Source organism: Salmo trutta, chromosome 1, assembly GCF_901001165.1.
Source record: "Salmo trutta chromosome 1, fSalTru1.1, whole genome shotgun sequence".
Classification (NCBI taxonomy): Eukaryota; Metazoa; Chordata; class Actinopteri; order Salmoniformes; family Salmonidae; genus Salmo; species Salmo trutta.
Genome location: NC_042957.1, coordinates 43,662,079 through 43,674,711, shown reverse-complemented (window position 1 = coordinate 43,674,711; position 12,633 = coordinate 43,662,079). Strand labels below are relative to the sequence as shown.

The 12,633-nt window shown below is 42.5% G+C and overlaps 1 protein-coding gene across 1 annotated transcript; it reads right to left on the bottom strand.

Moving 5' to 3' along the window:
- Positions 1-6,898: 6,898 nt before the first annotated feature.
- LOC115196551 (interferon a3-like) lies at positions 6,899-11,207 on the bottom strand. Its single transcript, XM_029757378.1, has 6 exons — positions 10,825-11,207; positions 10,563-10,650; positions 10,194-10,268; positions 9,925-10,074; positions 7,584-7,661; positions 6,899-7,238 (listed from the first exon to the last, which is right to left on the bottom strand). The coding sequence occupies exons 1-6, from the start codon at positions 10,923-10,925 to the stop codon at positions 7,149-7,151; spliced, it is 582 nt and encodes a 193-aa protein (XP_029613238.1). The 5' UTR covers positions 10,926-11,207; the 3' UTR covers positions 6,899-7,148.
- Between the last annotated feature and the right edge of the window lie 1,426 nt (positions 11,208-12,633).

Here is a 12,633-nt window from a genome sequence, read left to right as displayed (position 1 = left end):
ATAGAAATATATTAACATAGATCATAACCCAAAAAACGCCGAAACACACAAAACAAACACACCCCTGCCCCGTCCTGACCAACTACAATAACAAAATGACCCCTTTTCTGGTCAGGACATGACAATTGGGTTACATGTACTGCCCTGAAAGCAGACAGAACTGGAAACAGGTGTATATCTGCCATTGTCACACCCTGATCTGTTTCACCTATCTTTATGCTTATCTCCACCCCCACCAGGTATCTCCCATCTTCCCCCATTATTCCACCTGCGTTTTCTGTTTGTCTGTTGCCAGTTCATCTTGTCTTACCAGCGTGTTTTCCTGGTTTCCAGTCTCTCTAGTTTCTGTTTTCTAGTCCTCCCAGTTCTGACCATTCTGCCTGCCCTGAGCCTGCCTGCCGTCCTGTACCTGTCGGACTCTGATCTGGTTACGAACCTCTGGCTGTCCTCGACCTGCCCTTTGCCTGCTCTAAGTGTTATAATAAATGATTTGAGAACAGAACAATCCGCCTCCTGTGTCTGCATCTGGGTAATATCCTGAGTCGTGATAGCCATATTTGACCAAAATCAGACAGCATTGTACTTTTAAACAGGTGAATGAGGAGAGTTGACTTAGCCAAACGAGGAGTTCGTCATTACATAATGCTTATACATGCAATAAGCTAGTGATAATAATATTGAGTGAGCTAGCCTAGCAAGCAAGAATTTCACTGCACCTTTTACGCATGCTGTAAACTGTGTACAACACATACAATTGTATTAAATTTAATCTCCCAATTGGAAGTAAGAGAGGGTTGTGTCTGGACCATTGCCTTCATATACAGTATTATCCACAACAGCCCCCAAGAGCAGGTGAAGGAAGGGCTCAAGTTTTGGGAATGGCATTAATGTGGTTATCGATTTTGGTTCATTCACAAGACCTAGGCAACCCGAAGAGTTCATCATTACATAATGCTTATACATGCAATAAGCTAGTGATAATAATATTGAGTGAGCTAGCCTAGCAAGCAAGAATTTCACTGCACCTTTTACGCATGCTGTAAACTCTGAACAACAAATGCAATTTGATTTAATTTAATTAGGTATTCAACCTAATTTTAAAGCACATAGTAGAGAATGGCATTCAAGAAATTAATACAGAAATTTTGGATTTCTAAGCATCCATATCTTCTCTTGTCTAGCACTACTACAGAATGTCCCCATACATGAAATCTGAGCCTCCATCCTCTCTAACATTGCTGTCCCCAAAACAGCACCTACGGGGGAAGAGTTCCCCCTGCTGGCCTGTTGACATCACTTCAAGCAGATCAGAACAGACTACCACGCAGACATTTCACTGCACGTTTTATACATGCTGTAAACTGTGTACAGCAAAAAAAATGGATTTGATTTAATCTCCCAATGTATTCAACCTAATTTTAAAGCACATACAGTAAACGGTCAAAACTTTGGACACACCTACTCTTTCAAGGGTTTTTCATTATTTGACTATTTTCTACATTGTAGAATAATAGTGAATAAATCTAAACTACAAAATAACACATATTGAATCATGTAGTAACCCAAAAAGTGTTAAACAAATCAAAATATATTTCAGAATCTTCAAAGTAGCCACCCTTTGCCTTGATGACAGATTTGCACATTCTCTCAACCAGCTTTATAAGGTAGTCACATAGAAATGCATTTCAATTAACAGATGTGCCTTCATAACAGTTAATTTGTGGAATTTCTTTCCATCTTAATGTGTTTGAGACAATTAGTTGTGTTGTGACAAGGTAGGGGTGGTATACAGAAGATAAGCCTACTCGGTAAAATACCAAGTCCATATTATGGGAATGCTTGAATCAATGGAATATTAGCCACTTTCAATGTAACACACCAAAACAAAACGAACTATGCAAAACTTAGTATGGAAAACATTGGAGTAGGATTCTATTGCATTGGCAGGCAAGACTCAGGCCCATATTCTACACAAACTGGTGTGCCATAACCAGCTCAAATATGCAAAGAGAAACAACAGTCCATCATTCCTTTAAAACATGAAGGTCAGTCAATCTGGAACATTTCAAGAACTTTGAACGTATCTTCATGTGCAGTCGCAAAAACCATCAAGCGCTATGATGAAACTAGCTCTCATGAGGACCGCAACAGGGAAGGAAGACCAAGAGATACCTCTGCTGCAGAGGATAAGTTCATTAGATTTACCAGCCTCAGAAATTGCAGCCGAAATAAATACTTCACAGAGTTCAAGTAACAGATAAATCTCAAAATCAACTGTTCAGAGGAGACTGCGTGAATCAGGCCTTCATGGTCGAATTGCTGCAAAGAAACCACTACTAAAGGACACCAATAATAAGAAGAGACTTGCTTGGGCCAAGAAACACGAGCAATGGACATTAGACCGGTGGAAATCTGTCCTTTGGTCTGATCTCAAAATTTGAGATTTTTGGTTCTGACTGCCATGTCTTTGTGAGACACAGAGTAGGTAAACAGATTATCTCTGCATGTGTGGTTCCCACAGTGAAGCATGGGGGAGGAGGTGTGATGGTGTGGGGGTGCTTTGCTGGTGACACTGTCTGGACTTATTTAGAATTAAAGGCACACTTAACCAATATGGTTACCAAAGGATTCTGCAGCGATACGCCATCCCATCTGATTTGTGCTTAGCAGGACGATCATTTGTTTTTCAACAGGACAATTACTCAACACATCTCCAGGCTGTGTAAGGGCTATTTGACGAAGAAGGAGAGTGATGGAGTGCTGCACCAGATGACCTGGCCTCCACAATCAGCCGACCTCAACCCAATTGAGATGGTTTGGGATGAGTTGGACCGCAGAGTGAAGGAAAAGCAGCCAACAAGTGCTCAGCATATGTGGGAACTCCTTCAAGACTGTTGGAAAAGCATTCCAGGTGAAGCTGGCTGAGAGAATGCCAAGAGTGTGCAAAGCTGACATCAAGACAAAGGATGGCAACTGAAGAATCTCAAATATAAAATATATTTTGATTTGTTTCAAACTTTTTTGGTTACTACATGATTTCTTACATGTTGTTTTATAGTTTTGATGTCTTCACTATCATTCTTCAATGTAGAAAATAGTGAAAATAAAGAAAAACCCGTGAATGGGACAGTACATGAATTTGTCCCAATACTTTTGGTCCCCTAAAATGGGACTATGTACAAAAAGTAGTGTAATTTCTAAACGGTTCACCCGATACGGATGGAACACTCACTAAGCCCTAAACGTCAACTAAATCTTGTAATAAATAATGTGGAAATTGAGCAAGTTGAGATGACTAAACTGCTTTGAGTAACCCTAGATTGTAAACTGTCACGGTCAAAAAATATTGATGCAGTAGTACAGTGCCTTGCAAAAGTATTCATCCCCTATTAATTTCTTTAAAACAGGATATATGCTACATGTGCACCACCAAGTTAGAACAGTAGGCAAAATTAAGAGGTGAAAAAATATCAAATTATTAGGGTGAGGCACAATGAACGCCGTTTAGGCCTTTGCGTGTCAAAAAAGATACACGTCATGTAACACTATTTAACACGTTAAATAAAACGTCAAATAACAAAATCCTATTATAGAATGTTGTTTGTTATGAATTTTCACGTGAAAGCCAAGCACCACCACTACTATCAGTAGCACTGTCAAACCTGTACAAACGATGTGTTTACAATACCTCGTTGGTGAAAATAGACCAAATTATTAGGGTGCGGCACATGGGCTACTAACAGCTTACTACACAACATACACTTAGTATCTTTTTTTAATGTTTTTTTTTTCACCCCTTTTTTCTCCCCAATTTCGTGGTATCCAATTGGTAGTAGTTACAGTCTTGTCTCATCGCTGCAACTCCCGTACGGTCTCGGGAGAGGCGAAGGTCGAGAGCCATGCGTCCTCCGAAACACAACCCAACTGCTTCTTGACACAATGCCCATCCAACCCGGAAGCCAGCCGCACCAATGTGTCAGAGGAAACATCGTACACCTGGCGAAAGTGTCAGCATGCACTGCGCCCGGCCCACCACAGGAGTCGCTAGTGCTCGATGAGACAAGGATATCCCTGCCGGCCAAACCCTCCCTAACCCGGATGATGCTGGGCCAATTGTGCGCCGCCCCATGGGCCTCCCGGTCGCGGCCGGCTGCGACAAAGCCTGGACTCGAACCCAGAATCTCTAGTGGCACAGAGACCACTGCGCCACTCGGGAGGCCCTACACTTAGTATCTTAGCTACAGTATACATACAGAGCCTTGCAAAAGTATTCATCCCCTTGGCGTTTTTCCTATTTTGTTGCATTACAACCTGATAACCCAGGGAACACTCGAAAGGTGAGAGCCCGGTGGCAGAGCAGGGGAGGGTGTTGTGGGCGTATTCAACCCACATGAGTTGCTGGCTCCAAGTGGTGGGGTTGGTGGAGACAAGGCAGCGAAGAGTCGTCTCCAGGTCTTGATTGGCTCACTCTGACTTGCCGTTGGACTGAGGGTGGGCTGGCCGACGACCCAATGAGTGTGCAGAACGCCTTACAGAACCAGGATGAGAACTGAGGACCCCAGTTGGAGACCATGTCCACCGGGAATCCATGGATCCGGAAGACGTGCTGCACCATGAGCTGGGCTGTCTCTTTGGCAGACGGTAGCTTGGGGAGAGGAATGAAATGGGCGGCTTTGGAAAACCGGTCCATTACAGTCAGGATAGTGGTGTTGCCATCAGACGGGGGAGACCCGTGACGAAGTCCAGGGATATGTGAGATCAGGGACGGTGAGGGACAGACAGTGGTTGAAAGAGACCAGCCGGAACTTGCCGAGGAGTCTTGTTCTGCACACAGATCATGCAGGCGGCGAAGAACATGAAGGTGGCGTGACAGCGCGCCTGGCTTGATATTCTTGGATCCCGGTCAGTAGGAAATGGAGAAGTTAAACCGGGTGAAAAGCAGGGCCCACCTAGCTTGCCTGGAATTGAGAAGCTTGGCGTTGTGGAGATATTCCAGGTTCTTGTGATCCATCCACACAATGAACGGATGTTCCGCCCCCTCCAACCAGTGTCTCCACTCCTCCAAAGCCATCTTCACCGCGAGAAGCTCACGATTCCCCACATCTTAATTCCTCTCCATAGCGTTGAGGCGATGTGAGAAGGCGCAGGGATGTAGCTTGAGGTCGAGGGCAGAACGCTGGAACAGGACAGCCCCCACTCCGACATCCGAAGCATCGGCCTCCACCATGAACTGACTGGATGGGTCAGGATGAACCAATATGGGAGCAGTGGTAAAGTGGTGCTTGAGGTCCTGGAACACCCAGTCAGCAACTGGGGACCACGTGAATGGAACCTTGGGAGAGGTGAGTGCAGACTGCAGGGCGCCAGGGTGCTGTAACCCTTGATAAAGCTGCAATAAAAGTTGGCAAATCCCAAGAAACGTTGCAGCTGCACTCTGGATGTTGGCTGGGGCCAATCCCCCACCACTCTCACCTTCCCGGGATCCATCTGTACATTCCCTGCAGCGATGATGTAACCAAGGATGGGGATGGTAGAGCAATGGAATTCACATTTCTTCACCGTGATGTCATTGAGGCCCCGGTAGTCGATGCATGGGCACTGGGTTTTGTTCTTCAAAGAAGAACCATGCGCTGGCGGGGGAGGCAGAAGGACGGATACACCCTGCAACTTAATTATGGGAGTGGGAGTGGTATTGTTGGTGACCCGGACTATAGAGCGCCCGTCTAGCATTCTAACGTCCATGGGAATGGACAGGGTCTGAGTGGGATGCCCGGCTCGGACGCCAGGGATGCGTCCAACAAACTCTCATCGGGGCCAGTTCGTACTGTCAAGGCTCAGGAGAAGACCCAGATGCAGACAGTTTCGAAGTAACAAAGTTTATTACAAAAACAGGGGGGCAGGCAAACGACAGGACAGAGGTCAGTAATCCAGAGTAGAGCCCAAAAGGTACAGAACGGCAGGCAGGCTCAGGGTCAGGGCACGCAGAATGGTCAAAACAGGGAAAACTCGAAAACAGGAACACGGGAAAAACACTGGTAGGCTTGACGAAACAAACGAACTGGCAACAGACAAACAGAGAACACAGGTATGGAGACAAGCACAAAGACAGGTGAAACAGATCAGGGTGTGAGACATATAACCTCATACCGTTATACAAATGGATATACAGCATATCTACAATAACTTTCTTTTATCCAGAAATTCCAAGTCTTATGAAAGGACTGTGAGCTGCCACATTGGCCTACATAATACACACTTTTGTCTAATGTCATACAGGAATTGACCTCATTTATCCATTGAGAACTATTGGGAGGATCCCCATGATGCCACTTAAAAAGATCTATATATATGACTAAGCTAAATCAATTGTTTGTTTTTATTTTCTTGCCCACGACCACCCTGCCTTGTTCGGGGGACTAAACTACTATCGATTAAAAGTATTTCTTGTTTTTTGTCTCTTTTTCATATTGTCTTTCCATATCTTTTTTTCCCGTATTTCTTCTCCAATCATAGTAAAAACATACAGGTGTTTAATACATTGGACAGACTTTATAAATAAACATCCCACAATGTCAAGTAGGAGCTGTTCCTGGTCCCCCAGATTATACTCTACTCCTCATCCAGATCTCCCCACTCCCCTTCAGCCCACTGCCCCAGTGGGATTACCACACAAAAACAAGAAAAACATAAAACAGTAACCCTCACAAAGTACAAAAACACATTAAAAATAAATTACACAAAGAAACAAAACTACAAGCATACATAAACTTAAAGTAGAAACTGTCATGTGACTGATCAGAGACAAGTTTAATCTGCATCCCCTCTGATGATTAGATTAGGCTGCTCAATATTATAAATCCACTCTCGTTGGTTTCAGACAAGAACGAAATCTGGACAATTTATACAAAATAAGTTTTTATTCACAATTTCAATATTCTTTTCTCATTGATTTTTGAAGTAGACAGGCAATACGTTTCAGTTCAATACAGGTACAAAAGGGAAATACAAAATATAAATAATAATTTATGAAAATAAAAAACAATAATATACAGATTTAAATATAATAAATAGACTAACAAGTGCCTACATGATTGTATTCATGCTTTATAAACTGGTAAGTGCGTAGCTTCTGAGATGAGTACGGATGATCAGTACATTTGTCCCGCAAGGATATCCAATCTTTGCAGATGACGTTTTGTCTCTTTCCTGATGAGCTCCCACGCCTCTGCACTGTAGTTCTGAAAAACATCGAAAATTTGAAATATTAGTGGGGTGAACTTTCTTGTCAACATAATGACCATATTGTCTTGAACAACAAATAAAGGACTGGTGCTGTATGTATGATGCTTCTCAGAGTAGGAGTGCTGATTTAGGATCAGTTTTGCCTTTTAGGTCACTATAAATAGGACAGAGGAGACCGGAGAGAAGACCTGATACTAGATCAGCAGTTCTTCTCTGAGACACTTGATACATATGGCCCCAGAACCCTTTTTTTTGTGAACCCTGCTCCTGTTTAGCCTAGCCTAGTTTATATTCATTTGAAAACATCTATCAAACATGTTTCCATACGAAACCAAACTCACCATTTTTCTCAGAACTCTCCTATTCAACTTCCTGAAGTACCGTTTCAGTCTCCTCTCAGGTTTCATGGCAGGTGATACCTGTTGGACAAAATTAAACAAAACATTAGCGTCATACAGATGTACGATCTTCATTTGATCTGTTTTTTTTTCCTGAGAATTTTCCTGCACGGCAGGAAATGGAAACTTATAGTGCGTTCAAGGTTTAAAAAGGATTCTAAAGTTTGCAATTTCGACTTTAAAATATCGAACTTGATTTACCGTAATGAAAAAACGCACCAAAGCCTACAAAAAATGTCTGTTAATTATAACCACAATAATTTACATTTGTCATTGATGCAGTATTATTTTTGTGATGTCGCAAACTGGCTCAAAATCTGTAATAACCTATATACAGTGCATTCGGGAAGTATTCAGACCCCTTCCCTTTTTCCACATTTTATTACGTTACAACCTTTTTCTAAAATGGATTAAAGAAAAAAAATCATCATCGATCTACACACAATACCCAATAATGACAATGCAAAAACAGAAATACCTAATGTTCCTCGACACAAGATTGTGTCGAGGAACAGATCTGGGAAAGGGTACCAAAACATTTCTGCTTGTAACCACCAAGACTCTTCCTAGAGTTGGCCACCTGGCCAAACTGAGCAATCGGGAGAGAAGCACCTTTGTCAGGGGGGTGACCAAGAGCCCAATGGTCACTCTGACAGAGCTCCAGATTTCCTCTTTGGAAATGGGAGAGCCTTCCAGAAGGACAACCATCTCTGCAGTACTCCACCAATCAGGCCTTTATGGTAGTGGCCAGACAGAAGCCACTCCTCAGTAAAAGGCACATAACAGCCCGCTTGGAGTTTGCCAAAAGGCACCTGAAGGACTCTCAGACCATGAGAAGCAAGATTGTCTGGTCTGATGAAACCAAGATTGAACTCTTTGGCCTGAATGCCAAGCAATACGTTTGGAGGAAACCTTGCACCATCCCTACGGTTAAGCATGGTGGTTGCAGCATCGTGCTGTGGGGATGTTTTTCAGTGGCAGGGACTGGGAGACTAGTCAGGATCGAGAGAAAGATGAACGGAGCAAAGTACAGAGAGATCCTTGATGAAAACCTGCTCCAGAGCACTCAGGACATCAGACTGGGGTTAAGGTTCACCTTCCAACAGGACAACAACCCTAAGCATACAGCCAAGACAACGCAGGAGTGGCTTTGGGACAAGTCTCTGAATGTCCTTGAATGGCCCAGCCAGAGCCCGGACTTGACCTGATCAAACATCTCTGGAGAGACCTGAAATAGCTGTGCCGTTCGCTCCTTACCTGACAGATCTTGAGAGGATCTGCAGAGAAGAATGGCAGAAACTTCCAAATACAGGTGTGCCAAGCTTGTAGGTATCAAGTTATAAGGTCTAACCAAGGTGCACAGTGTTGAAGAAACAAAAGTTTATTCTTTAAACAGGGGCAGGCAAACGACAGGTCATGGCAGACAGGGGTCAATAATACAGAGAGGGTGTAAGACACCGGAACAGCAGGCAGACTCAGGATCAGGTCAGGCAGAGGTCGGTAATCCAGAGTAGTGAGGCAAAGGTACAGGACGGCAGGCAGGCTCAGGGCAGGCAGGAAAGGTCAAAACCAGGAAACCAGAGAACAGGGACTATAGAAAAGACAGGAGCAAGGGAAATCGCTGGTAGGTTTGAACGAACAAAACGAACTGGCACAGACAGACAGAAAACACAGGTATATAAGTACCCAGGGGATAATGGGGAGATGGGCAACACCTGGAGGGGGGTGGAGACGAGCACAAGGACAGGTGAAACAGATCAGGGTGTGACAGTAGCTTCATACCTAAGAAGATTCAAGGCAGTAATCACTGCCAAAGGTGCTTCAACAAAGTACTGAGTAAATGGTCTGAATACTTATGTAAAAGTGATATTTAATTTTTTTATTGTGAACACCTTTGCATACATTTCTAAAACAGGGTTTTTGCTTTGTCATTATGGAGAATTGTGTAGATTGATGAGGGGAAACATGTATTTAATCAATTTTAGAATAAGGCTGTAACGTAACAAAATGTGGAAAAAGTCAAAGGGTTGAATACTTTCCGAATTCATTTTATACTTCGATTTTTTCACTTGTAGAATTAGTAGGATACACATAAACCAGGGCTCTCTAATCCTGTTCCTGGAGAACTACCTTCCACACCTGATTAATTAGCTGGTTGATAAACTGAATCAGGTTAGTTACAACTGGGGTTGGAGCAAAAACCTACAGGAGGGTAGCTCTCCATGAACGGGGTTGGAGAGCCCTGACCTAAACAGTGATACTTTAAAATAGACTTGTTACTTACACAGGAATTAAGGTTCTCAAATTGGCGATCCAGAATGTTTAGGAAATCGTCCATGTTTTTCTTGTCCCAGATGACAGACTTCATATTCCCATCAAACAGTTTTATGATTTGATAGATGGTCTCGTTCAGGAATCTGACTTTGTCCTCAAACTACACAGGGTGATATAAATTGTTTTAATTAGAAACAGTATGGCATCAATATTACATTGGGTCAAGACCACTATACCAAAGCATATCAGAACATGATAAGTCACAATTTGAGTCTTTACCTCGGCATCATCTATGTGTCTGTAAAGTGATGTTGGAAAAAGGACAGGGACATTCTGCTTTGTGATATCTCCTCCCTGGAAAACAATCAATATAGTATGTCAAGTCACGTGTCAAATACTTAAAGAGCAATCAAGACTGACATAAAGTATAGCTTGTACTGCAAGTACAGTAGGCCTAATGTAGTTAGCCTCTCTTGATCTCTCTGTCATTATAGCCTTAGCGCCCTTTTACAATGTATATTCGAATATAGGCTAACAGTTTTCTAACACAGAGGCTATATGAAACATATGACTATTTTACTTGGTTGATTGTTTTGCTCTCCTTAATACATGCATTCAGTCTCCTCTTACAGTGTGCTGATAACTCACCATCTGGTCCAGCTGGGAAAGGTATTCTGCGCTCAAGTGACCGAAGTGGTGTCGGATCCACTCACAGCAATGACACATGCTCTGCATACTGCAAAGAATAAGAAAAAGACACGTCCAACTCTGCATTGTATACATTGTAAATAGCAGTTTGTTTTGCTTTTAGTTTTCCAGATGAGTTTGAACATCTTGGCTGTGTTAAGTAGTTTTACTGTGGAGTTAGGAAAGGGAAAACTGTATGGAGAATTTCCCCTGATCAACCTACCGGAGGCGGGGACTTTCATTTTCCAGACTACAACATGCAGCAATAAGAATTACATGCCTCCTCCGTCTTCTGGACCAACAAATCCCAGTAAATCTATACATATTCTCCTTGAAATCATCTTTGAATTATAGTAGAACCACAATATAAGATTATTAAATGTACATATCGGCTAGGCTATTAGCGGGAATAGGCTAATCGCGAGCATTGCTTTCAACTGCTAATAACTTCGCCTGAACGATAAAAAAAAGGCTGATAACAAAATCGTCGAAGTCGAAATAAAACCCACAGTTCTTAAGAAATGTGGCCATATAAAACATTAATTTAGTGGGCTTCTTTCAAAGTTAGTCCGACACACTGTTCCGCAGTCCTCTGCTGTTGCAGTACAACTGAAAAGTGAATGGGAGACGTCAGCGCCCTACCCCCATCACTCAACTTTCATTTTCACAATGACGTAACCAACTTTCACCCTACAGTTGTCTGCTGGTGATGCAATGTTGACAAGCAACGACTACATGATTTGTTGGAACTTTCTATTTGTCGTTTTCTTTACAAATGTAAATATCATATACTGTAGGGAAGTGGTCACCAAAACTGTCTGCACGGTCCTGGAGACCAGCAGGAGGAGGTGCAGGCTTTTGTTCCAACCCAGTACGAACACACCTGTTCCATCAGGGTCTTGATAAGATGTCATAGATGGTTTCATCCTGAAATGTCATATTGTAGGCTAAAATATGAGATGTAGCCTAATTATTCTGTTGGGCTCGCATTTGTTCATAAAGCGTCTCAGAGTAGGAGTGCTGATCGAGGACCAGGACCCCCTCTGTTCATTCATTATAATCTAAAAGGCAAAACTGATCCTAGATCAGCACTCCTGAGATGCTTTATAAATATGGGTCTTGGTGTTATTCAATATAGCCTTAATAAGCCTTATGTTTAAAATACATTTTATCTATTGGAGACCAGCCATGAGGATGAATCATAGGAGTGACACTTGAAATGTGATACCAAAGAGTCAGAGAGCAATATTTCCCATCACATACAGTACCAGTCAAAAGGTTGGACACACCTACTCATTCAAGGGTTTTTCTTTATTTTTACTCTATTCTACATTGTAGAATAATAGTGAACACATCAAAACTATGAAATAACACATATGGAATCATGTAGTAATCAAAAAAATGTAAACAAATCTTCAAAGTAGCCACCCTTTGCCTTGATGACAGCTTTGCACACTCTTGGCATTCTCTCATCCAGCTTCACAATGTCTCCTGGAATGCATTTCAATTAACAGGTGTGCCTTGTTAAAAGTACATTTGTGGAATATATTCCCTTCTTAATGCGTTTCAGCCAATCCGTTGTGTTGTGACAAGGTAGGGGTGGTATACAGATGATAGCCCTATTTGTTTAAAGACCAAGTCCATATTATGGAAAGAACAGCTAAAATAAGCAAAGAGAAATGACAGTCCATCATTACTTTAAGACATGAAGGTGAGTCAATCTGAAAAATGTCAAGAACTTTGTAAGTTTCTTCAAGTGCAGTCGCAAAAACCATCAAGCGCTATGATGAAACTGCCTCCCCTGAGGACATCCACAGGAAAGGAACACCCACAGATTCCTCTGCTGCAGAGAATAAGTTCATTAGAGGTACCAGCCTCAGAAATTGCAGCCCAAATAAATGCTTCATGGAGATCAAGTAATAGACACATTTCAACATCAACTGTTCAGAGGAGACTGTGAATCAGGCTTTCATGGTCAAATTGCTGCAAAGAAACCACTACTAAAGGACACCAATATGAAAAAAAGACTTGC

Coding starts and splice junctions, on each gene's coding strand:
- LOC115196551 (XM_029757378.1), bottom strand. CDS start 10,925: ATGTATAGATTTACTGGGATTTGTTGGTCCAGAAGACGGAGGAGGCAT. Junction 7,662..9,924: donor TTGAGAACCTTAATTCCTGT/GTAAGTAACAAG, acceptor TTTGTCCAACAG/GTATCACCTGCCATGAAACC. Junction 7,239..7,583: donor GGAGAGTTCTGAGAAAAATG/GTGAGTTTGGTT, acceptor GATGTTTTTCAG/AACTACAGTGCAGAGGCGTG.